Here is a 27,468-nt window from a genome sequence, read left to right on the forward strand (position 1 = left end):
AAATAAACGATTATTTTGCTGCGTGCGCTTTCGCCCTCCCTAAAAGCCCCCCTCGGCCAGGTTGTGAGGGGAAATTAGTGAAATGAGAATGGGCCATGCTCATCTCTTGTCCTGGGTGGCAGATACGTCACTTCCGCCTAAAACCCAGGAGGTATACGATCTAGCACTAACCTGGTTGGTTGGTTGCCCTTCTGTTTATTCTCCGCGGTGGATTTAGCAACAAGTAGTTCATGTAGTTCTCCATGTCCACTTGTTGCTAACGGCCCCTACACACGGCAGCGTGCGTTGCCGCTTGGCGGTGGGCGTGTCTTGAGCTTGGGGAGTCAAGGCGAGCAACGCGACCAACAACCAATCACATGAATGTCCCGCCCCGGACATACAAAGCAAAGCATTCATGCTACATCCATGCTGGCTAAATATACTGTCTATGCTTGCTCGCTGTCCATTCAAACGAAGTACACTGGATATAAACTCCCCAAAACAGGCGAAAACCTACCAGTTTCACCCACTGTCTCTGCCACCTCCCCCCATGCCTGGCTCCTCCGGTTTGTATCCCTGTATGTAAAGAGGGACTGGTCATATAGTACCGGGTGATTCCCTATCGCCACGATCATTTTCTCCTCCATTTTTTGACATATGGGAAATAACTGCGGTCTGGCTCTCCCAACATACACGCGGTTTGATTGGCTAACGCTTGTACTGTCAGATTTGCATACGCGGGATTTGATTGGCTGACGCCTCCGTCGAGGTGGCAAAAGTTGCTATTTTATACATTGCTCTACTTTTGCAGCAAACACCGCGAGAGAAGCTACGCTTTGCTCCCATAATGCAGTTCGGCAAATCGTGACGTCACCCCATTCAAAGTGAATGGGCAGAAGCGTTGAAGCGGCAACGCACGCCGCGCTTTTTGCACTATATTGGCTATATTTGTTTAAGCACCTGATCGGCAAAACAGGAGAGGAGAGTGTGTGCACCAGTCTGCCTTGATCTTGCACTAACATGGTCAGTAGCGTATGGAGCACGAAAGCAACCCTGTGATCCGCCATTGTTATTGTTGGCGAAATACATCAGCAATGACGCGGGGGTGAGCAGCAGAGGAGGGGATAGGCGGGGGTATGGCGTAATCGTTATCAGAAAATTATCGTATAGCGTACACATGGAACCGCAAGCGTTTCATCCGCAGATCTACCCACCTTGGAAGACGTTATCGTTATCCGCGTATCCGTGTCGGCCTCATGTGGACGAACCTTCTATACCATAGAGAACTGTAGCGGATACAACCCGTTTCGTCTGTGTGGACAGGGCCTAACTAACAAGCAACTGCATTACTATGTTGTTCTAGTAGAAATAAGATGAATGTGTGATTTTGAATGCTACAATAAAAGCCCAGAGTTTAATTATAGAATATAAGTACAATTTAATTCATAAAATTATCAGAAACATAAATAAATGTTCCTCAAATGGATCCCCAAAGAGGGGGACAACAAGAAGTCAACAATGACACAAGAAGAAATGTGTTGTTTACATGCTGAGTGTCCAGCTCCTACACATACAATGGCCTCAATTGACCAGAATGGTCCACAGCGAGACGTCACCATTTGAATCAGCTCTGTTTCACACAAAAAAAAGGATTTAAGTCAAATAGTAATAAACATGAAATTACTGAAAAAGTAGAAGTACACATTTGAACCAATATTATAAAATCGCAAGACTCCACTGGACATCAGAGGTGGCTGATATGTGACAATGCATCAGGTGAAGACTTTACATTTTGATCTGGCCTGAGGTGATCAAGTTAAATTTGTCCACGGTAAGTGGGACATAACTCTTGTCTTTTTCATCCAGAAAGTAGAGCGTGTCGGTGATTTGATTTGGGTTGAAACCCTCCGCCACCAGCTTCATCTTCAAATTCTTAAATGTGCCTGTAACATCAAAGGAGCTCTGTAATCACAGAACAATGAGTTATTAAGGGAACGAAAGAATAAAATGTGTAAACCAAAGCAATTTAGTAAAGTATAAAAAATACTGGAGTTGAAGTACCTGAATCCTCAGGAATCGTGGCCTTGCGTAGGCCGGCAGGAAGTTTTCAACATGTTTGAAAACAGCTGCCGAGTCAAATCTGAGTCCTTCAGTTAAGTTAATGGCAGCCATTCCTGCTCTCCCCTCATGACCTGGAATAAGTTAAACAGAAGTGAAATAAACATATTCTGCAGAGGTCATTTCAGCTTGAGCTTCGAAAAAAATTACAAATTGTGAGCAGGGAATGAATGTTATCAGGTTGCATGTGAAGGAGTAAAGTGACGTTACAAAAATTGCTTTGATGTCCTTCACAGGAGGTGTGTGTAAAAATAAAATGACAAAATTGAAATATCACTTGATATTATATTGAGCAGCAATGCCCCTTGTGGAAACCAGAGAAATAGCATGCATTTAACTTATAGGCAGAACATGTCTCGATCTAGTTAAAAACAGTACAAACTACAATTGTGAAGCAAGGGCTCTAGATTGTAAGCCTGTTACAATATAATGCATGTTGTAATGCTATAATGGATCATAAACAGATATTTTAATAGGTAAGAACAGGTACATTTTTGTTTTAAATGTCCGAAAGTCAGTTTTTCCACTGCACAATTTATTAAATACTTTTTATATCGGAGGTTTTTCAACTAATGTCCAAGTTGATGCCAACTGCAATTGTCGAACATGTTAGTGAGCAGAACAAATCATAGGGTAAAATTAAAATAACGACTTCCCCCATGTTTTCTGGAAAGCTTTTCAGCTCACCTATTTGTACTTTGCCCTGACTGCTTTACATAACCAGGGTCCTATTTAAGCAAGTGTGAATACCTGCTATACAAAAAGGGGTAATAAAATGTTACTGACTGTTTACTGAAAAACACCTGTACACTCCAATAAAAACCTGGCAGACCTGGCGCAATATAAAATACAACACTGAGGTATTAAATTATAAACTTGTGTGATCAAAGACATTCTCTAAATTAGACAGGCCATTACTCAACAAAACCCGTTGATGCAGATTATTTAATGACGAAAACAACAGTTGGTAAATTGCGGCTGTCGGTAACTTCACTGTTTCTGCTCATCACTTTTCTGCTGTGACAGAAAGAACAAAGAGAAGATATACAGTGAGGTTACCTGGCACTTCCACTCCATAAATGTTGGCTTCTTTAATGCAGTCAACCATCGTGATCACGTCAGCCACCTCAGTTGTAGCCACGTTCTCCCCTTTCCATCTAGCATTAGAAACAAACACACATTAACGCTGTGTTCAAGGTCATTGAACGTCAAACATCAGGTGGCTGAAACTCCAAGATGCACTCACCTGAAAGTGTCTCCCACTCGATCCTGAAAGTAGATGAAGTTATCCTCCTCAATGCACAGCAGGTCACCAGTGTTGAAGTACAAGTCTCCTTTCCTCAGGACGTCATGCAGCCTCTTCTTCTCAGACTGCTGCATGTCTCCCATATACCCCGAGAACGGAGCCATCAAGGATATTTCAGAAACCAAGAGTCCAGGCTCACCTGCAGTTAGTTCATCACAATCATGACCCCGTACTCACTATAGCACAAGGTGAAATGGATACACATATGTACGTGTTTGTAATATATAGACACACATACTGGTGTGTTGACCTGATACATAAGTATTTTGCTCAATAAAAGAGCTGCTTACAAGTAACAACTTGAGTAAAACGTTATAATAGTTAAAAACAGTTGCATGTCCAAAAGTTCACCAAAATAATAATATAAAGATTGTTTCTAAAAATCATTCTTTACTCCGTCAGGTATAAAATATGTCAAACATTTTTATTTATTCCTGTATTTCTTTCTTGGGGGGGGGGGGGGCTCCCAAATGGTACAATATTTGTACATTGAGTCTACATTTCTTTATATTTTAAAATGTGACTTCTACTTCTGTTCCCCACAGCCCCGGTAATAATGTACCTTTGGCAGCCTCTATGCATAAACCAGAGGAGTCCCTCAGAGGTGTTTCTGTTTCAACGTCGAATTTGATCACAGCGTGTGGAAAGTATCTCTGCAAGATAAAAGAAAGAAAAGTAAAGTCAAAACATTGCTCATTGATTAAAAGCTTTAACTTCATAATGTGAAATGAAATCTGGGTATTTACCCTATGGAGGAAGGAGTCTCGGCCCACAGCCCCGATCTTGCCGCTGTAATTGATCAGACCAAAATTCCCTTCAGTCGCTCCATAAAACTCTCTGATTTTAACGTTTCCAAACCTGCTGATGAAGTCCCTCCAAACATCGGCTCTGATCCCGTTGCCTATTGCAAGTCTCACTTTGTGGCTTCGATCATTAGGTTTCTGTCGGGGAAAAAACATTAAAACAAACTGTTATCTTTATATCTGGTGAGCACTAGAGTATCATCAATGTTAGTTCTGTGATACCTTTGGTGTGTTGCACAAGTAACGCATGATTTCCCCTATGTACTGTATGACGGTGACGTCATATTTCCTGCAGTCGTTCCAGAACTGCGACACAGAGAACTTACTCCTCAAAGCCACTGTGATACCTACACACAGCAACAGACAAAAAAACAGCTGAGAGGATAGGATTGGTAATTTTGGCCTCTCAACAAATCTATGATCGACCCACAAACACATGTCTGTGCAGCAAAGATTTATAGGACTTGTTCCTCTGTGCCACAAAACTCCAATGTTTACTAAAACTATGATAAGAGAGAGAGTTACGCTGATCCATCTGGACAAAGATGGAGTCAGACTCAAGGAAGGATGCGGCTGCGAGGTGGACAGTTTTCCAGTTATTATGTTCCAGAGACTCCGTGTTGAACTTGATGGGGTTGAAAAAAAAGAGGCAGCAAGTTGTGAGCCTTTCACAATGTCTCAAATGCCCACAGGAGGATTTGGATCTTCTTTGGAAGGATGCAAATCAGCTGAGCCAGGCTGATACGCATCCTGTTCTTCTGCCTCCTCGAACTTCAGTGCTTTCATCTTCATCATGATGTTGTCAATCCTCACCTCCTCATTGTTTTTTATGCTGGCAATAACACTTGTTTTGCCATCATGGCTTTCAGCTTTTGATTGGCTTCCCCCTCCCCTTGCTGCCTCCTGAATATCATCAACATCTCCGTCAAACTGGTCCCACGGTGAAGTCATGTTTGCGGCTGGCTATTTCTGACTCCTCTCGGACTTTGTGCTGGAAGGAATAGTTGGCATACTTGGAGTTCAGGGCAGTATGGGGAGCCTTGTGCTGCTCCTGCTACAACAGACACTTCCTCCTCACTTAGTGGATCTTCAAACCGAGATCAGTCTTTCAGATTCTTCCACATATACACTGCTCGCTTGTTTGTTCATTGCTAGGGTTCGATGCCATTGGGTCAGTCTGACTGGGTTTCTCCTCGACCCCTCTGTGCTTTAATCTTTATATTTTATTATCTGAGCTATCCCTGATTGAAAATAACCAACTATGTATTCATTTGTTGAATTAGTGAGAACAATACAATACAACACGTCTATATTGCCTAATAAAACTACTGATTCTGTTCAAACATTTCCTTACCAGATCATTAGATATATACCCAAGTGTTTACCTCTCTCAATAGCTGAAGCAAATGCAAGGAAGCCGGTGGTGTGATAAAGTGGGAGGCTGATATAAATCACATCATCAGAGTTAATTCCTGCTAGAGACAGGAAGCAGGCTACTTGCCACAGTTTGGCATGAGAGACCATAGCTGCTTTAGGGAAACCTGTTGAAAGAGAAGCCAGAGGCATGTTGTGTTGTACACTGAACATTTTAAGAAATAGGCCTATTTCACCCTCAGAATAACCATTGTACCATTTGTATCAACTCATGTTACTTTAAATTCTTGAAAACAACTTGATAAATATCCACTGGGGACAAAGATGTTTTGATGAACTTAAGTAAATGTTGGACGTGTATTAAAACAGCAAAACAATATGAAAAACATCATTTATATGCTCTCTACTTTCCGAAATATGTGCATTTTCACTTGTCCTCAATGACTTTAATTCATCAAGACAAGGGGTGTCAGAGGGGCGTAAGTGACATTTTGGTCAAAAATGAGTTATATATATCAAATGAAAGCTCTCGATGAGCTCTTTCTACTGCCAAAAGGGTGCATGTGAATTCAAAACTAATCCAGAGTTATTCATCAAAAACCAAAAGACCTAACACAGAACACACTGAACTATTTGGGGCCAAAAGGACGTAAGTGCACTTACACCCTTTTGGCCCTGAGAAATGTATTATGGGTAAAGCCTTTGGATAGCACTTGAGTCAAAATGGCTGACACCATATGTAAGCAAGCCAGGTCAACCATGAGAAGAAAGCTTTTCACTGCTGAAGAAGTGTTACCATAGGCGGCGCGTGAGGCTCAGGTTTGGGAAGGCTAAATCACTTTTTTTACCTGACGCTGCCCGCCTCCGGCGTCTATAGAAAAGAGATCAACTCAGTGAAAGCACCGCCTGCTGACCAATCAGAGCTCAGTGTACGAAGCTATTACAGGATAAAGGAAATACAGTTTAAACTGCTGTATAGCGGCCAAAATCATATAGAACTAAAACAGATAACTTAACAGCCGCTGAGGCACTAGTTAGCGGATATTACGCAGGGCAATGATCCAGGTCCAGACAAGATTCTCCGTTGTGCATTTATTATGATCCAATATCATTGACAATGAACAGGTTTCCTATGGTTGGTTCCTTTGAACCTTTCCTATGGCTTTCCTTTCTTGTGGTTGGAAAAACCCTGATAAAAAAACGTTTGCCTACTAGTGCTCTGGCTCCCACAACCCACCTGTCTCCAATATATACAATTACACCAGGTGCTCTAATCACCCCGTGCCCAAAACATGCCTTCAAAATAAAAGCATAGAAACTACTTTAACTTATGACGCTAATTAAGAATACATATAAATGATAATAATAAACACTATAAACAGCAAGAAAATAAATGTTTAAACTATTAAATAATATAAAGAGATATATAGCTCCAACATGCTGTATGCAGAGAAGACGCCGACGTGTCGCACTTATCGTTCATATCACATTCAATCAGATCATCGATCATATAATATCATAGCCTATATTATCTCCTTATCTGAGTCAGCTGAGCCGTATCTGGCCGTGCAACACTCACAGTGTCACATACTGTATGCAGAAGTATTATTTTAAGCAACACATTAGGTTGACGAAACACTCAACTCAAATGTAATTAAAGTCAGATCCACTCGTGTCTTAGATGGGGCAGTGATATCATAAAACTGTTACGCTTTCAAACACTCTGTCGTTTATTTATTTTGTAACCAGTTCTGTATTCACCTTGCAGGTGGCTTGTATCCTGGATTATTATGTTTAAGTCATGGATGACTAATATTAGACAAATATGAACTTTAAAGTTCATATTTGTCTAATATTAGTTTACTTTTCATTAATGAAGTATGACGTTGCGCTGTCAGTACACTTGTCCCTGTTTGGGATTGGTCAAATGTTGCTAACCCCACCCCTTTCACGTGAACGCGCACTCAGCTGGAGAGAGAAGCCCTGGCTACTTGATTTACCGACTTGATATTAACCAGCGTCGAGATCTCGTTTGTTAGGGTTAGTTTAGATAACTCAAACATATCCAGGGTTTGAACTGGCTTCGTAGTCCAGGGCACAGGTGGCTGCATAGCAGTGCTAATGTCAAAGACACAAACATTATAAATTATATTTTTATTTTACCAGGATGCAGTGACACAAATATTTGGGAAGGCATAGCCTTCCCTAGCCTACAGCACCCGCCGCCCCTGAGTGTTACTAAGCTTATTTCAAGATGCAGAAGAGCTTGATGAAGAGAATGAAATAATCCAGGATTCAAAGTCAATGCTGAATGACAAAGGAAACTTAGTTTCTACAGATCCATCTTCAACAGAGAATTAAACTCATCAGAGATCAGCACGCATGTTCCAGTATCTGTCAACTCTTTCAGGTACTGAGCATGTGGTGCTGTACTCTGACACATGTGGTGGGCAGAACAGGAATGCTGGTTTTAGTGCCATGTGTCTCCATGCAGTCAACAACTTGCCCATCTCCATTCATTGAGTCTGGACACAGCAAGATGGAATGTGACAGTATTCATGCAGCCATTGAGACCGACAGAAAAAAAGGGCCTTTGTACAGTTCGGAGGGGTACTATACTGTTGTGAGGATGGCAAGGAGGTGCCAACATGCCATAGAAGATGATTGAGCTTGGGCACAGTGACTTTCTGGATTTCAAGTCCTTCTCACAACACGCTGCTCGATTATGGCAAAAATCATAATCACGATTATTTTTGGTCAATAATGATATCACGATTATTAAATACGATTATTCATTGACTTTGAAAACATATTGAACTTAAAAAAAAAATAATAATAATTTGAACAGTATCTTTTTAACAGTTGATTACCCTGAACTTTAAGTATAACTCAACTGCAAAGTATTCAGCTGAAGCCACATCTTTTTTAAATTCCCCACGGCATTTGTCATATAGGGCAGGCAGTGCAGATCTGGTGAAATGATGCCGAGATGGCATGGCGTAACGCTTGTCCATAGTGTTAGCCACTAGCCAGTTGCTTAAACCCCTGGTTGCTAACCGTGCTAACTGGGCACATTGTCTTTAGCTATGTAGAATGTGATGGCATGTGTTATATCTTTGTGTCCTTGCGAGCTGGTTGAGTAGGCCGTGGCACTGTAAAGCGCGTCCTTAATTGATGACTGTGATATGGTGGATGAAGTCGCGGGGGCACGCTCGTGAACTGTCAACAGGGGGGCGGGGGGGGCCTCGCTGCAGGGAAATGGTGGACCTCGTTGCAAGCCAAAATCGTAATCGAGATTAAAATACGATTAATTGCACAGCCCTACAACACACGGTCCGAAACAGAACCAAAGACACAGAGGGACAAACAGTTAGTTGGCAGAAAATGAAATGGCTGTGCTACACAAAAGAGGATCCGAAAAGGACTCAGTTCAAATATGAGCTGTCCGACCAAGCTGCAAGTTGGAAAGCAGGAGACCAGAGGTGCTCATGCAATTGAACCAAAGAAGATGCACACAGGTCCACCTGGGATCACTGCTGTGAAAAAGAAAGACGTACTCACACAAATGGGAGTATCCCTCACTCCTATGTGGACTTCTACCAGTCTTTGCAAGTCATTCAGGCAGAGTAGGCAAAATGTCCTTTCAAATCAATCGGAAACGTACATGATCTGCATAAAATATGCTGTTGTTGTATATAATTATATTGCTATACAATGTTCTAAAGTAGTTTTTGATTTGCCAAACAGTTATTAGGCCAGGTTTAATGGAATGTATTGTTATTCAGTGAACTAATGTGATATTGATATTTGATATGATCACAATGGACTCTGTAGCCTATTTTCAATTGGTTATTTGGGGAACTGGCTAAACAATTAACTATTTGGCAAAATGGTTATTAATGTTTTTTTTTTTTAAATAATTACATTCAATGATCTAATATGATATAAGGATAATATTGTTATTATAACAATTGATTACTGTTACTTTTGAACTCCTAAATGTAAAGCCTTTTTCCTATTTTGATCAGATACGCCCTTTTTCTTAGTTTATATGAGATAAAATCTTAGTTCCAAAAAGGCGCATGTGACTTTCTTCCGAATAAAAAAAAGATAGAAGAATATTTTTTTCAATGAAAGTCAAAATATTGTTCAGTAAGTATATTGTCATCCACATGTTTATGAAGTTTTCATATTAAAGATTGAATTTAATAAACAAAGTCAAGACAAAGTATGGTAGTTTTTTGTTTTGGCTCTCCTGTAAAGTTGGTCAAATGTCACTTACGCCCCTCTGGTTCTCACCCCTCGAGACTTTCTTCTGTTTATGTTTTTTGTATTCACCTTAAATAAATGCAAGAGAAACAAAGTGTCCTTACTGAATTCAACTTTAATTCCTCGAGACTTTTTTTTAACAAGAAGTCCAGGTAACTCAGGTCAGTTATTGCTCATTCAAAAAGGGGATATCTGCACCTGAGGAAACTCACCTGTTGTCCCGGATGTGTAAATGTAGGCTGCTGGACTCCGCAGGGTTAAATGTGACCTTAAATCCTTGGACAGCGGCTCAGAGGAGGCCTGGCTCATTTTATCTTTGAAGCTCTTCACATCTGCAGTCTGGCATCTGTCAGTCAGGATGAACACAGTGACCTGCTGCTCCAACAGAGCGGGCAAGACCTCGTCCACAGCATCCTGTAACTCTGACAAGAAAATAAAAATGAGCATCTCCTCTGCACCTGTGTGCTTCCCTGCAGCTGAGGCAGTGGTTAACTGCACATGCACCAGTGTTCAGAAGTAAAGTCGAAAAAAAACAATTATTTTTGATCTTATTTAATCTACTTGTTTTTTGAAATGTGGATACTTTTACCTCCTGAAAAAAACCATCTGAGAGTTCAAGGGGGAAACCATTATTTAGTGGAAGTGGAAATTGTGACAAGGCACTGCTGTATTTAGATCATTTCCCCTGCAGAAAATTGTCATGTACGTATGGTTCACATTATGATGTCGATATTATGAGTTTGCCTATCCTCTGTGCATTCCTTTCTGACACTAAAAGGACATTTACTTGAAAAAAAAGATAGTTCCACGTGACACAAGTTTACTTTTAGTTACTTCTTACTCTAAAGAAATGAATTAGGCCTAGTCGAAAGCAAATTGCATCTCCCAGAGCCTTTACAAAATAAAAATAAAAAACTGACTTAAAACAGTGACAGTTCTACTCCGAAAACATTTCTTATTATTAAAACAATGATTTTAATTAGTTTACTCAATTAATTTATTAAAAGAAAGACTGATCTCCCTAAAAACCTACACTGAAGTTAGGGCACATCACATAGATCCAGCACTTGTTTTCAAGACGCCCATCTCAAGTAAACCTGATTACCTTCCGCAGCGACCAGAGTCCTGGCTCCGCTGCACTTGAAGCAGTGTAACAGGGACTTGGATCTGATGTTGCAGTTGAGGAAAGCAGCGGAACATCCGATCTTCACCAAACCCAGCCACAGCCACAGAAACACCGGCTCATTTCCGAGGAACAGCGCGACCGTGTCTCCTTGGTTCAGCAGGCCGCTCTGCAGGAACACCCGGGCCGCCTTGTTACTGAGCTCCTCCGCGTCCCGATAGGTAAAGGTCTCATCTCCAAACAGGATGAACGGCTTGTGTGGATGCTCCTTCTCTGCGTCTATGAACCGATCCAGTATGGAGTAGTTGGTCTGCATGTATTTCAGGATGCGGCTCCTCGTTTTCAACCTTTTACGCACGAATTGGACATCCTGGAAAAAGTGCGGATTGCGGAAAAATAGGGCGAGAAGACCCACCGCGGCAAACACTATCCAGACAAGCATGGTGATGTGTGATCAACTCCAGCTGCCTGTGGAAGTCTGATCAGTTTATAACGGAGATAAAACGAAGGTGGGAGCATAAAGGAGGAGCACAGCCAGCATAAGGGTTACTAATCGATCATGTCGTCAGATCACTGATTAACAAAAGATAAACATTAAAATGGAACAACATGAAGATAAACTGAGAGTAAAGTTGCAATATTTTCACGATTGTCTCCAATGTCAGCAAATGAAAAACGCCCCCTCACACACCCCAAGTCGGAAACCCCAAAACGTTGTGTATTTATGTTAGAAACTGAATAATACAGCAAAAAACTATCTTGGAGCCACCAGTGCCCTGTACTACGAAGCCAGTTAAACATATCCTGGATATGTTTGAGTTATCTTAAAGGTGGGGTAGGTAAGTTTGAGAAACCGACTCGAGATACACTTTTTGTTATATTCCATGGAATGCTTTTAACATCCCGATAGCAATGAATAAGTGCTTTGACAAAAAATCCATAAAAAAATGTCATCTGTGGAAGCCGTGGCGCTGTAAAAACATGGATGTTGTAGGAGCAAGGATATGGAGGCAAACAAGAGACAGAAGTATTTGAATTTTATTAGACACCGAATTTATAGCATTGAAAATAATTACTTTAATAATAATAATAATTACTGTCCATCATTGACTGCTCTGTAAGCACCTTGCAGATGACGAACGCGCAGCGGCATAGGTCACGCACACCTGACATAATAACGTTACTTACCGTTTAAATTGACCAAATAAATGCAGCAGACAATGTTATTTAACCACAATTACAATTTATTTTATTTCAACTATATTGTTCTTCTTCTTATTATTATTACTACTATTATATATGTAATATTTTTGACTTTTCATTTTTCAAATGAGGGTGCATAACGACTCAACTGAGGCTTATGCACCCCCGTAGAACTGGGCCTGGGTAAAGGACTCTTGAGTGTTTAGATAGTTCACTTTAGTCTAAGTTATCTCAGTGGGTCTCAAACGTTTTGATCACAATTTATGTAAACACATATTTCCAAGGCACTCCTTTATAATTATTGGGATAACACAGGTTTGAAATCATTCCAATGTAAACTATAGGACAGTAAACCAGACATATCGTTTTAAACTGGAGAGATAAAAAAATATGCATAAATAAAATAGTAAAATAAGATAGGAATGAACAACAAACATAAAATACGTTACATGTATTTGTTATTGGCTATGGTAGGTTATTGGTTATGCTCACATACTTATTTAATTATTCAAATGTAAACCGATCTTTTTCATATGGGTGTTTATGTACCCCCTATATCTAGTCTCTAGTAATTCTGCTTAAAGTACACCAGATTGAAGCATTTTGCTTTAAAATGTTCAAACATTTCTTCCTGGTATGCCTGAGAAGGCAGATATGCTTGTTTTTCTCAACAAGAACTTAATCATTTTTTTTACCCTGCCCCTCAAAGAATCGGAATTGAGAACCGTTAAGAACCGGAATCGAAAAGTAGAATCGGAATCGTGGAAATTCAAACGATACCCAACCCTACCTATGACACCAGTCCCTCTGCCTCAGGGGCCATGGCAAAAGCTTGCACTCGACATCGTGGGCCCATTTGAGACTGGTCCGGTGGACTGTAAGTTTGCTATTACTATGACTGACTACTATTCAAAATGGCCAGAAGTGTGTTTTGCCCCAAGATGCACTACTGCAACAGTGATCACCTTCATGAGATCAGTGTTCAGCCAAAAAGGGAACCCCGTCTCTGTGGTGACAGATAACGGTCCACAATTCACATCCTCAGAACTTGCCTTTTTCCTAGAAGAAAGAGACATCCAACACATCAGGACTACAATCTACCATCCAGAAGGAAATGGAGCTGTGGAGAGGCTAAATAGAGTGCTGAAGGAAAGCATTCTCACTGCACAGAGAGAGAACGCTCCGTGGAAAGCTCACGTTGCTGAGTTTCTTCAGGTCTACAGAGCTACACCTCACGCCACTACAGGGACATCTCCTTTCCAGCTCATGTATGGAAGAAAAATGCGAACCAAACTCTCAATCCTGCCACAAATCTTTATCTGCAAGAAAGTAAATTAGTTAACAAATAAATCCTTTAGAGTGTAAAATGTTGCTAGCAGGGCTCTAACATTGTTAATGATTAAAGTAAAGCCAGGATTAATGTCTAGCTTATTTGAAAATGAAGTCAAAAAAGAGAAGCTATGAGTACACAATTAATAAGTTACTGATACTCAGGATCAGGAACTGAGAGACAGAGTGGAAAAGAAACAGTGGCACATGAAAACATACACTGATGCCAAAAGAAATGCCAAGATTCCCAAAATACATCCGGGAAGCCTGGTGCGTGTGAGAAACCCGCTGCATGTCAAAAAGGGAAGGCCAAAGTTCAGTGAGCCTCTGAAAGTGACCCAGCAGAAAGGACCTCACAGTTACACTCTTGATAATGGAAAAACCTGGGATGCTTCACACCTGTCGGTGCTTCCAGAAACATTCACTCCTCCATCAGAAGAAGTGAGGCCTGCTGAGCCAGCTACAGTGCATGGTGCTCAGAGCAGGAACCAGCGAAAGCAGAAAGCAGCCTGCTTGGATTGAGGACTATGTCACTTAAACTGTGGTTGAATTAATGTTTGAAAATGTTCTGCATCATCATGCAATTGTGATATGTGAAGTTATTATTATTACAGATGGTTACTACAGAAGTGTCTGTTTAAAATGCTAATGTTATGTGTACTGTTCAAGTGGAGAAGTAACAATTTTAAGAAGGGGGGAAATGTTGTGTTCTGATATACACCTGCCAATAGGGGGCGCCCTGTAACCAGAGTAACCTACAATGTAGAGAGAAGAAGGGTATGCCCGCGAGTTGATGCATGAACAACAGTAAAGAGCTTAGTACCCATATCCTCTGTCCCGTGCTTCATTAATGTCTTTCTAATAATACACAACAGTATATATGCACAATATACAGATAATTCAATTATTGTGTAAAGAAAAGGGAATATTACAAATGTATTTAAGTTGATTTATTTCAATTCAAAGTTTATTGTTTTAATTAATTCTATATGTGCTTGAGAAACATAAAGAACTATGTTATTTTGAGAGATATAAATATATTTTATGATTTTGAATAAAGCAGAACATTCCATACGCTAACGTGTGTGACTTCTTGTCATTGTTCTCAGCCGTCTCAGATCCCAATCCTGAGACCGGTAACATATGCAAACTGACCGCTCTATCGGTGCACCCGAGTTGCCTTCTGGTTCGTGGTGACCGTAGCTGGGCGACACTCAGACCGACACTCAGACCGAACCCCTCCTCTGTTCCCAAGAACCCTAGGAGTTTTTCCAGGTCAAGGGTTATACAGCTAGATGGCTTTAGTCGTCCACCTATGCACGGCGATGTCTTGGTCTACGCCAGGCCCGTTCATAAGGTAAGTATCTCTAACGGAGCGTCCACACTACAGCTTCAAAAAAAGCTTGGAGCTGGGCGTGTCTGGAGCTTGGGGATTTTATTCAAGCAACACGACCAACAACCAATCACATGAATCTCCCACCCCCGACATACAAAGCAAAAAACCCCGGGGATTTTATGCGAGCAATATATATATAAACTCCCCAAACAGGCGAAAACCTACCAGTTTCACCCACTGTCTCTGCCACCTCCCTCCATGCCTGGTTCCTCCGGTTTGTATCCCGGTGAAGAGGGTCTGGTCATACAAAACCGGGTGATTGCTACGGCGATAGTTAGTTTCTCCTCCAACTTCTTTTGAAATATAGAAATGAACGGCGGGATATCTCTCCCAGCTTAGACGCGGTTTGATTGGCTACGGCTTCAGCTGTCAGATTTTCAGAAACGGGATTTGATTGGCTGGCGCTGGCTACTCCGGCGTCAGAAGTTGAACATTGTTCAACTTCTGACGCCGGAGACGGACCGCTCTGCTACCCACAATTCAGTTCGGCGAAAAAGCGAGGCAACGTGACGTCACCCCATTGAAAGTGAATGGGCAGATTGGAGTTTTCGACGCTGTCGACGCTGTAGTGTAGACGGGCCGTAAGACATGTCTGTCTCCTTTTTCATCGTCGGTGCTTGCTGGGGCAACACAGGACTGGTGAAAGGAGGAGGGCTGTGGGTCAGTTAGCTGTATCTGACCCCCAGGGACATAATGCACTTACGTTGTCCCATGCTCCTTAGGGACCTGGGAAACGTGGTGCACAGTAAGCCCCATATACAGGGCTGGAAGGTGGGGAGAGCCTTCCCCACTACGGTCCATGCACACTCTACACGAGGTAAGCGTGTGTGAGTGTGGGGGATATGGTGCACTTACGTTCTCCCCATGCTCCTTAGGGACCTGGGAAATATATTATGCAGTGTATAGTCACTTGTGCTGGCACCTGCATGGTGGAGCTATGGGCTTATTCAGACCAATTAGGCTCTACCCAGCCAAGTAAGCTGCGGCCCCGACTTCTCCACGGCCACAACCGGATGATAGGAAGTTGGGGTGCGGTGGCTGTTGGAGTTGGGGTGCGGCCCCTGACCAAAGGCCGGTCAGGGGCAGTGTGGTGGGTCGATGATGTAGGACGACAGAGCGTTTATCCATCGGGGCTCCACCCACTGTACCCATAGAGTCCAATAGAGGGCGGAGCCTGTGTGAGATAGAACGGGGGTTACGTATTGTAACCCTATTCCTATAAGCACAGGCGGTGCTCCTATGCCGCTCGCTGAAGAGGGTGGAGGATGACAGTCTGGAGGTGTAGCTGCCTTATATGCGCACACATTCAGGTAGGCTCGCCCTGATTGGCCGGCTACGTTTACAACTTCAGTGTGTGAACGCTCGCGTATCATTGATGAGAGTAGTACTCATAGAGTCCAGTAGAGTGCTCCCCCTGTGCTTATAGAACTAAGGTTACAATATGCAGGGTTCGTACGGGTGCTTGAAATCCTTGAAAATGCTTGAAATTTGACGTGGTGTTTTCAAGGTTGGGAAAGTGCTTGCATTTTGGGAATGGTGCTTGAAATTGAGATAAAGTGCTTGAAAATGTAAATGCTTTACTTTTACAATAAATTGCTGTGACTGAATAGTTCGCTTTTTAGATTAAAAGAAAAGAATTGCTTCGCTTCTACATAAAACAGCTCCGCTGCACCTTCCCGCGCTATGCGCACGACCTGCAAGTGTTTGTGTTACGTGTGACCTGGGCATTCTGATGAGAGATAGATGACTGTGTGCCAGGAGGTTGCAGTTTCAACGAGCGTTGGCTAGCAGAAGACAAATACAAGCCATGGTCAAGCCCACGAGTAGCCTCCTGCAAAGTTTGCAAAAATAACGATGCGAGAGTCTGCGCTGACGAGCCACATGAAAGGTACGCCGTAGAGAGCATTTTAGATTAGGCTAACGTTGCATGTTACGTTTGTTTAAGCTAACGTTAGCTAGCTGAATAGCGAACTCGATTGAGGGATAATAATAATTGCAGGGGACAATCATTTCAGAGGAGCGTTACAGTCGCCATCCTGTGGTGTTCAGAGGATGAAGCTCTCACGGCATTTCGTGTTATAGTCACGAAATATAATCTATTGATTCGACAGAGCGATTTTGAAAGCAATGTATTTCTACTGGTAGTATGTTTCGTGCCTAAACCAAATGTGACTTGCTCTATCGAAATCAGTCACATTGACCCGAAGACACATTTTCGTTTGTATTACTGGTCTGGGGGAAGCTCGCGAGTGTGTGTGCGTTTTATTTTTGCGTTTGTGTACCGGGGAAACACTCACAAGAAACACCGACTGTTGTTATGCTTGCTGTGATGTTACATTACTCCGTTCTCCGCTTGTAATTATGCCGTTACAAGCTTCAAAGTTGTATTTATCATCTGTATTTGCCGAAACAAGTTTAATATTCTGAAAGCCAAGACTTTGTTTATTTGAAAACAGATGAAAACAAACTGTCTTTTATATAAAATTGTAAAAAAAGGTATTATACAAGTAAAACTACATTTTGCTTTAATCCCATGTAATTGTAGAATGAACACAGTCTTCCTTTGAAGATGTATAAGTCAGGTGTCTTGAGTAGTCAAAATGACCTACAAATCATTGTATACATTTGTAAATATTATTTTCCACTTGTTACCATTGTGAGTCTATTTTTATGCAGCTCTGCGTGATTTTGTGGCTACAATTCAGACTAAACCAGAGGTGGAATAAGTACTCAGATATTGTACTTGAGTAAAAGTACTCAGATCTTGTAGTGAAATTATAAGTACTCAGATCTTGTACTTGAGTAAAAGTAGTTTGTACTCAGATCTTGAACTTGAGTAAAAGTAGAAGTACCAGAGTGTAGGAATACTCTGTTATAGTAAAAGTCCTGCATTCAAAATGTTCCTCAAGTGAAAGTAGAAAAGTATTATCATCAGAATATAGTGAAAGTAGCGACAGTAAAAGTAGTCATTGTGCAGATTGGTCCATTTCAGAATAATATCTATGATATGTTTTATAATGGTTGATCATGAAAGTGTTCTCAAAGCTGGTGAAGGTGCAGCTAGTTTGAATGACTTTGTATACTGCAGGGTAGCTTGTGGATTTACTCCAGACTAAAGTCTGATTTAACACTTGGTTATATTTCACACCATTCATCCACATCTGTGAAGTAACTAAAGGTATTAAATACATGTAGTGGAGTAGAAGTACACCATTTACCTCTGACTTGTGTTCACTGCCAACCTAAAAGTACCTCAAAAATAGTAATCAATAATGTATTGAAAAGTTATTAGGCTGATTGTTTTATATTGGCTCAGCCAGGTTATATGGGAGGCCTAGTCTATGTACAGATCACTAATTTTGAAATATTAAACTTGGTTTTCTTTTCTTTAATGATCTAATGGTTGTGGTAGAGGAGCTGTAGATTTTGCACTAACATGGTCAGTAGCGTATGGAGCACGAAAGCAACCCTGTGATCCGCCATTGTTGTTGTTGGCGAAACACATCAGCAATGACGCGGGGGTGAGCAGCAGAGGAGGGGATAGGCGGGTGGTATGGCGTCATCGTTATCAGAAAATGATCGTATAGTGCGTACACACGGAACCGCAAGTGTTTCGTCCGCAGATCTACCCACCTTGGGAGACGTTATCATTATCCGCGTATACGTGTCGGCCTCATGTGGACGAACCTTCTATACCATAGAGAACTGTAGCGGATACAACCCGTTTCCTCTGTGTGGACAGGGCCTAACTAACAAGCAACTGCATTACTATGTTGTTCTAGTAGAAATAAGATGAATGTGTGATTTTGAGTGCTACAATAAAAGCCCAGAGTTTAATTATAGAATATAAGTACAATTTAATTCATAAAATTATCAGAAATATAAATAAATGTTCCTCAAATGGATCCCCAAAGAGGGGGACAACAAGAAGTCAACAATGACACAAGAAGAAATGTGTTGTTTACATGCTGAGTGTCCAGCTCCTACACATACAATGGCCTCAATTGACCAGAATGGTCCACAGCGAGACGTCACCGTTTGAATCAGCTCTGTTTCACACAAAAAAAAAAAAACTAACATTTCATCTCAGCTCCTTTTTACAGGAGGATTTAAGTCAAATAGTAATAAACATGAAATTACTGAAAAAGTAGAAGTACACATTTGAACCAATATGATAAAATCGCAAGACTCCACTGGACATCAGAGGTGGCTGATATGTGACAATGCATCAGGTGAAGACTTTACATTTTGATCTGGCCTGAGGTGATCAAGTTAAATTTGTCCACGGTAAGTGGGACATAACTCTTGTCTTTTTCATCCAGAAAGTAGAGCGTGTCGGTGATTTGATTTGGGTTGAAACCCTCCGCCACCAGCTTCATCTTCAAATTCTTAAATGTGCCTGTAACATCAAAGGAGCTCTGTAATCACAGAACAATGAGTTATTAAGGGAAGGAAAGAATAAAATGTGTAAACCAAAGCAATTTAGTAAAGTATAGAAAATACTGGAGTTGAAGTACCTGAATCCTCAGGAATCGTGGCCTTGCGTAGGCCGGCAGGAAGTTTTCAACATGTTTGAAAACAGCTGCCGAGTCAAATCTGAGTCCTTCAGTTAAGTTAATGGCAGCCATTCCTGCTCTCCCCTCATGACCTGGAATAAGTTAAACAGAAGTGAAATAAACATATTCTGCAGAGGTCATTTCAGCTTGAGCTTCGAAACAATTACAAATTGTGAGCAGGGAATGAATGTTATCAGGTTGCATGTGAAGGAGTAAAAATAGCTTTGATGTCCTTCACAGGAGGTGTGTGTAAAAATAAAATGACAAAATTGAAATATCACTTGATATTATATTGAGCAGCAATGCATGCCCCTTGTGGAAACCAGAAAAATAGCATGCATTTAACTTATAGGCAGAACATGTCTCGATCTAGTTGAAAACAGTACAAACTACAATTGTGAAGCAAGGGCTCTAGATTGTAAGCCTGTTACAATATAATGCATGTTGTAATGCTATAATGGATCATAAACAGATATTTTAATAGGTAAGAACAGGTACATTTTTGTTTTAAATGTCCGAAAGTCGGTTTTTCCACTGCACAATTTATTAAATACTTTTTATATCGGAGGTTTTTCAACTAATGTCCAAGTTGATGCCAACTGCAATTGTCGAACATGTTAGTGAGCAGAACAAATCATAGGGTAAAATTAAAATAACGACTTCCCCCATGTTTTCTGGAAAGCTTTTCAGCTCACCTATTTGTACTTTGCCCTGACTGCTTTACATAACCAGGGTCCTATTTAAGCAAGTGTGAATACCTGCTATACAAAAAGGGGTAATAAAATGTTACTGACTGTTTACTGAAAAACACCTGTACACTCCAATAAAAACCTGGCAGACCTGGCGCAATATAAAATACAACACTGAGGTATTAAATTATAAACTTGTGTGATCAAAGACATTCTCTAAATTAGACAGGCCATTACTCAACAAAACCCGTTGATGCAGATTATTTAATGACAAAAACAACAGTTGGTAAATTGCGGCTGTCGGTAACTTCACTGTTTCTGCTCATCACTTTTCTGCTGTGACAGAAAGAACAAAGAGAAGATAATACAGTGAGGTTACCTGGCACTTCCACTCCATAAACGTTGGCTTCTTTAATGCAGTCAACCATCGTGATCACGTCAGCCACCTCAGTTGTAGCCACGTTCTCCCCTTTCCATCTAGCATTAGAAACAAACACACATTAACGCTGTGTTCAAGGTCATTGAATGTCAAACATCAGGTGGCTGAAACTCCAAGATGCACTCACCTGAAAGTGTCTCCCACTCGATCCTGAAAGTAGATGAAGTTATCCTCCTCAATGCGCAGCAGGTCACCAGTGTTGAAGTACAAGTCTCCTTTCCTCAGGACGTCATGCAGCCTCTTCTTCTCAGACTGCTGCATGTCTCCCATATACCCCGAGAACGGAGCCATCAAGGATATTTCAGAAACCAAGAGTCCAGGCTCACCTGCAGTTAGTTCATCACAATCATGACCCCGTACTCACTATAGCACAAGGTGAAATAGATACACATATGTACGTGTTTGTAATATATAGACACACATACTGGTGTGTTGACCTGATACATAAGTATTTTGCTCAATAAAAGAGCTGCTTACAAGTAACAACTTGAGTAAAACGTTATAATAGTTAAAAACAGTTGCATGTCCAAAAGTTCACCAAAATAATAATATAAAGATTGTTTCTAAAAATCATTCTTTACTCCGTCAGGTATAAAATATGTCAAACATTTTTATTTATTCCTGTATTTCTTTCTTGGGGGGGGGGGGCTCCCAAATGGTACAATATTTGTACATTGAGTCTACATTTCTTTATATTTTAAAATGTGACTTCTACTTCTGTTCCCCACAGCCCCGGTAATAATGTACCTTTGGCAGCCTCTATGCATAAACCAGAGGAGTCCCTCAGAGGTGTTTCTGTTTCAACGTCGAATTTGATCACAGCGTGTGGAAAGTATCTCTGCAAGATAAAAGAAAGAAAAGTAAAGTCAAAACATTGCTCATTGATTAAAAGCTTTAACTTCATAATGTGAAATGAAATCTGGGTATTTACCCTATGGAGGAAGGAGTCTCGGCCCACAGCCCCGATCTTGCCGCTGTAATTGATCAGACCAAAATTCCCTTCAGTCGCTCCATAAAACTCTCTGATTTTAACGTTTCCAAACCTGCTGATGAAGTCCCTCCAAACATCGGCTCTGATCCCGTTGCCTATTGCAAGTCTCACTTTGTGGCTTCGATCATTAGGTTTCTGTCGGGGAAAAAACATTAAAACAAACTGTTATCTTTATATCTGGTGAGCACTAGAGTATCATCAATGTTAGTTCTGTGATACCTTTGGTGTGTTGCACAAGTAACGCATGATTTCCCCTATGTACTGTATGACGGTGACGTCATATTTCCTGCAGTCGTTCCAGAACTGCGACACAGAGAACTTACTCCTCAAAGCCACTGTGATACCTACACACAGCAACAGACAAAAAAACAGCTGAGAGGATAGGATTGGTAATTTTGGCCTCTCAACAAATCTATGATCGACCCACAAACACATGTCTGTGCAGCAAAGATTTATAGGACTTGTTCCTCTGTGCCACAAAACTCCAATGTTTACTAAAACTATGATAAGAGAGAGAGTTACGCTGATCCATCTGGACAAAGATGGAGTCAGACTCAAGGAAGGATGCGGCTGCGAGGTGGACAGTTTTCCAGTTATTATGTTCCAGAGACTCCGTGTTGAACTTGATGGGGTTGAAAAAAAAGAGGCAGCAAGTTGTGAGCCTTTCACAATGTCTCAAATGCCCACAGGAGGATTTGGATCTTCTTTGGAAGGATGCAAATCAGCTGAGCCAGGCTGATACGCATCCTGTTCTTCTGCCTCCTCGAACTTCAGTGCTTTCATCTTCATCATGATGTTGTCAATCCTCACCTCCTCATTGTTTTTTATGCTGGCAATAACACTTGTTTTGCCATCATGGCTTTCAGCTTTTGATTGGCTTCCCCCTCCCCTTGCTGCCTCCTGAATATCATCCACATCTCCGTCAAACTGGTCCCACGGTGAAGTCATGTTTGCGGCTGGCTATTTCTGACTCCTCTCGGACTTTGTGCTGGAAGGAATAGTTGGCATACTTGGAGTTCAGGGCAGTATGGGGAGCCTTGTGCTGCTCCTGCTACAACAGACACTTCCTCCTCACTTAGTGGATCTTCAAACCGAGATCAGTCTTTCAGATTCTTCCACATATACACTGCTCGCTTGTTTGTTCATTGCTAGGGTTCGATGCCATTGGGTCAGTCTGACTGGGTTTCTCCTCGACCCCTCTGTGCTTTAATCTTTATATTTTATTATCTGAGCTATCCCTGATTGAAAATAACCAACTATGTATTCATTTGTTGAATTAGTGAGAACAATACAATATAACACGTCTATATTGCCTAACAAAACTACTGACAGGGTTGGGAGGGTTACTTTGTAAATGTAATCAGTTACTGATTACATGGCTCTGAAAGTAATCCGAATACAGTTACAGTTACGTGTCTTTAAAAAGTAACGTAATCAGATTACTTTTAGATTACTTTCTTTTACCATCTAAAATGGGTATGTTTTGGTGAACAGGAGACACAAAAAGCAAAAGGAAACTGAACGTGTTTTTACTGTTTTAATGGCTTATCAAGAGCACAACTGAAACATCACATCTGAAACGATTTAACAACATAATACTTGTTGGGGATGCAGCTTGGGATGTGAGGAGTGAGGGAGGGACACGGCTTAGAAAGGGCGTGTCGCCTTCTGTCCTGCCAGTGTTGGCAGGACATGAATTAAAATGTCGAACTCGGACTTCATTTTAAGGACATTTCGGCCAGGGGTGTAGAGCTATATTTGTTTAAGCACCTGATCGGCAAAACAGGAGAGGAGAGTGTGTGCACCAGTCTGCCTTGATCTATGTATTCATGTCCGTGACTCTCACAGTATCTGCTGCCCGCAGCTGTTTTATAGAAGGAAAACCTGCTTCACTTCATGACATCTCTGCAGCGCCAGGAGGCAGCGGGAGGGTTAACTCAGCCTCTGAGAAGACGAGCTCGCACCGCCTTTCGCTAGTAATTAGTCATTAGTAAGGCTAAAGGCTAAGGCTTGTTCCTCCATGTTTCGTTGTTATTGTTTCAGAGCGAGCGGACCCGCGATTTTTTTTCAAACGCTTTTTTGGCCCATCTGCGGCGGTAATAGGTTTTGTGCGCTGTGATGATTCCGCTGTACCTTTAGTAATGAATATTAAATGTTGTGAGGAAATCTTTCCACCAATAATTCCAATAAGTAATCCAAAATGTATTCACTTCAGGTTTACGAAAGTAACTGTAATCAGATTACTCGTTTTTCAAATGTAACGCGAGCTGAATACAGTTACTTGATTTTTGTATTCTGATTACGTAACGCCGTTACATGTATTCCGTTACAACCCAACCCTGACTACTGATGCTGTTAAAACATTTCCTTACCAGATCATTAGATATATACCCAAGTGTTTACCTCTCTCAATAGCTGAAGCAAATCCAAGGAAGCCGGTGGTGTGATAAAGTGGGAGGCTGATATAAATCACATCATCAGAGTTAATTCCTGCTAGAGACAGGAAGCAGGCTACTTGCCACAGTTTGGCATGAGAGACCATAGCTGCTTTAGGGAAACCTGTTGAAAGAGAAGCCAGAGGCATGTTGTGTTGTACACTGAACATTTTAAGAAATAGGCCTATTTCACCCTCAGAATAACCATTGTACCATTTGTATCAACTCATGTTACTTTAAATTCTTGAAAACAACTTGATAAATATCCACTGGGGACAAAGATGTTTTGATGAACTTAAGTAAATGTTGGACGTGTATTAAAACAGCAAAACAATATGAAAAACATCATTTATATGCTCTCTACTTTCCGAAATATGTGCATTTTCACTTGTCCTCAATGACTTTAATTCATCAAGACTTTCTTCTGTTTATGTTTTTTGTATTCACCTTAAAGAAATTCAAGAGAAACAAAGTGTCCTTACTGAATTCAACTTTAATTCCTCGAGACTTTTTTTAACAAGAAGTCCAGGTAACTCAGGTCAGTTATTGCTCATTCAAAAGGGGATTTCTGCACCTGAGGAAACTCACCTGTTGTCCCGGATGTGTAAATGTAGGCTGCTGGACTCCGCAGGGTTAAATGTGACCTTAAATCCTTGGACAGCGGCTCAGAGGAGGCCTGGCTCATTTTATCTTTGAAGCTCTTCACATCTGCAGTCTGGCATCTGTCAGTCAGGATGAACACAGTGACCTGCTGCTCCAACAGAGCGGGCAAGACCTCGTCCACAGAATCCTGTAACTCTGACAAGAAAATAAAAATGAGCATCTCCTCTGCACCTGTGTGCTTCCCTGCAGCTGAGGCAGTGGTTAACTGCACATGCACCAGTGTTCAGAAGTAAAGTCGAAAAAAACCAATTATTTTTGATCTTATTTAATCTACTTGTTTTTTTAAATGTGGATACTTTTACCTCCTGAAAAAAACCATCTGAGAGTTCAAGGGGGAAACCATTATTTAGTGGAAGTGGAAATTGTGACAAGGCACTGCTGTATTTAGATCATTTCCCCTGCAGCAAATTGTCATGTACGTATGGTTCACGTTATGATGTCCACATTATGAGTTTGCCTATCCTCTGTGCATTCCTTTCTGACACTAAAAGGACATTTACTTGAAAAAAAAGATAGTTCCACGTGACACAAGTTTACTTTTAGTTACTTCTTACTCTAAAGAAATGAATTAGGCCTAGTCGAAAGCAAATTGCATCTCCCAGAGCCTTTACAAAATAAAAATAAAAAACTGACTTAAAACAGTGACAGTTCTACTCCGAAAACATTTCTTATTATTAAAACAATGATTTTAATTAGTTTACTCAATTAATTGATTAAAAGAAAGACTGATCTCCCTAAAAACCTACACTGAAGTTAGGGCACATCACATAGATCCAGCACTTGTTTTCAAGACGCCCATCTCAAGTAAACCTGATTACCTTCCGCAGCGACCAGAGTCCTGGCTCCGCTGCACTTGAAGCAGTGTAACAGGGACTTGGATCTGATGTTGCAGTTGAGGAAAGCAGCGGAACATCCGATCTTCACCAAACCCAGCCACAGAAACACCGGCTCATTTCCGAGGAACAGCGCGACCGTGTCTCCTTGGTTCAGCAGGCCGCTCTGCAGGAACACCCGGGCCGCCTTGTTACTGAGCTCCTCCGCGTCCCGATAGGTAAAGGTCTCATCTCCAAACAGGATGAACGGCTTGTGTAGATGCTCCTTCTCTGCGTCTATGAACCGATCCAGTATTGAGTAGTTGGTCTGCATGTATTTCAGGATGCGGCTCCTCGTTTTCAACTTTTTACGCACGAATTGGACATCCTGGAAAAAGTGCGGATTGCGGAAAAATAAGGCGAGAAGACCCACCGCGGCAAACACTATCCAGACAAGCATGGTGATGTGTGATCAACTCCAGCTGCCTGTGGAAGTCTGACCAGTGTAAGACCAGTAAGAGATGGGTCTGGCTGCAGACCGCAGCAAGGAGGCGCATCCTATAGGGGCGGATCCTATAGGGGCGTTTCCTAACTTTTTTTATCCAATAGAATGACACTCAGCAGAAATACATACTGTAGGTGGCAGTAATGCAACTTAAGGGATTCCAGCTGCTTTTATAAATCCTCGCAGAAGAAGTCATTCGTTCTAGTGATGGGAATTCCGGCTCTTCTTGGTGAGCCGGATCATTTGGCTCACCAAGAAGAGCCGGCTCTTTCGGCTCCCAAAGGGCTCTTCAGTTTACCACATATTATACCTTTTAATTAAATCAAATGTAGCCCTGTTTTGACTAATGATTTATATGTGTACACATATATCACTTAAATTATTCAATACATCCTTTGTACTGAAGTATTCAAAAGTAAAAATTACATGTTTAATATAAATTATTTGCTGTGGCCAATTGTTTTCATTGCATTTACAGACCCGTGTAACTCTCTGATACCACCCAATGAATGCATTGACTTGCTTGTAGAACCATGCTACACAAAACAGATGGCAACACCTATAAAAAGTATTTTAAAAAAAAGGGGCTACTGTATCAACCTATATAAAGTATATAAATATAGTTTTTCTCCCTGCAGGAGAGGGGAGCGTGCTTTGAGATCAGCTGCTAGGCTGCAGCGGGGAGAAGAGGGGGACAAAAAGAGATCTCCGGGATAATGTCCACATTGCACAATGTGCCTTCATGCCGATCTAGATCCCTCCGCAAAAACAAAACAAAAAACGGCTCGTTCGCGGGCGAGAACCGGCTCCCGTCGTTCACTTAAAAGATGATTCATTCAAAGCATTAAAATAAATGAGAAACAGAGAGCGAAGAAATACGTGGGGGCGGGGTTCATAACCCTTAAGGAAACTTACATTAGCTAGCTAAATGAGTGAAGTAGCCTTGTGCCTTGCTGTTAGCAAGCTCCGTAGTTATCATTAATTGAAGTGAATCACAACGTTACCGTGCCCTTTTGTGTGTGTGTGCGGGGGGGGGGGGGGGGGGGGAAGTGACACCTTTACAATGTTAAAGCTGTTAGATAAATGTAGTGATGTAATCTAAAATATTCAAGATAGTGTAGTGGAAAAGAGATAATGTTTTAAAAACATGTTACTAAAACAAAATCTCTTGTTTTAGACTGACAGTAATGATTCAAGAAATAGTAGATCAATAAATACACACATCAATCTGTGTAATGGAACACAACAAATGGTGCTCTTACCTGTGATGCCTCCTCCAAACATTATAACCATTATCATTCAAACTATAAGTACCAGTTCTAGCTACTTGACTTTAGACAAACAATTCAAAAGACAAAATCAACACAATTTATTGAAAGACCAATCTTTATTTTACGGTGCCTCTCCTTTTGTTTGTATTATTAAACCCTGTCAATCTAAAAAAACTGAGCAACTCAACAGTTAACTTTATATTTCTT

At 41.2% G+C, this 27,468-nt stretch overlaps 2 protein-coding genes across 3 annotated transcripts; both read right to left on the reverse strand.

Annotated features, from left to right (window-relative positions):
* Positions 1 to 1,438: 1,438 nt before the first annotated feature.
* LOC117448056 (long-chain fatty acid transport protein 2-like) lies at positions 1,439 to 11,452 on the reverse strand. Of its 2 annotated transcripts, XM_034085144.2 has the most exons (10): positions 10,955 to 11,452; positions 10,062 to 10,271; positions 5,592 to 5,747; positions 4,429 to 4,553; positions 4,150 to 4,344; positions 3,966 to 4,056; positions 3,344 to 3,542; positions 3,157 to 3,254; positions 2,041 to 2,171; positions 1,439 to 1,941 (listed from the first exon to the last, which is right to left on the reverse strand). In XM_034085144.2, exons 1-10 carry the CDS (start codon positions 11,412 to 11,414, stop codon positions 1,765 to 1,767), a joined length of 1,842 nt encoding a protein of 613 aa, XP_033941035.1. In that variant the 5' UTR covers positions 11,415 to 11,452; the 3' UTR covers positions 1,439 to 1,764. The 2 variants fall into 2 exon arrangements, with proteins under 2 accessions (XP_033941035.1, XP_071059645.1); XM_071203544.1 differs by lacking the exon at positions 5,592 to 5,747.
* Positions 11,453 to 18,701: 7,249 nt separating this feature from the next.
* LOC117448057 (long-chain fatty acid transport protein 2-like) lies at positions 18,702 to 26,013 on the reverse strand. Its single transcript, XM_034085145.2, has 10 exons — positions 25,492 to 26,013; positions 24,599 to 24,808; positions 23,979 to 24,134; positions 21,795 to 21,919; positions 21,516 to 21,710; positions 21,332 to 21,422; positions 20,712 to 20,910; positions 20,525 to 20,622; positions 19,418 to 19,548; positions 18,702 to 19,318 (listed from the first exon to the last, which is right to left on the reverse strand). The coding sequence occupies exons 1-10, from the start codon at positions 25,943 to 25,945 to the stop codon at positions 19,142 to 19,144; spliced, it is 1,836 nt and encodes a 611-aa protein (XP_033941036.1). The 5' UTR covers positions 25,946 to 26,013; the 3' UTR covers positions 18,702 to 19,141.
* Between the last annotated feature and the right edge of the window lie 1,455 nt (positions 26,014 to 27,468).

The sequence above is a fragment of the Pseudochaenichthys georgianus genome, chromosome 6 (genome assembly GCF_902827115.2).
Source record: "Pseudochaenichthys georgianus chromosome 6, fPseGeo1.2, whole genome shotgun sequence".
Lineage (NCBI taxonomy): Eukaryota > Metazoa > Chordata > Actinopteri > Perciformes > Channichthyidae > Pseudochaenichthys > Pseudochaenichthys georgianus.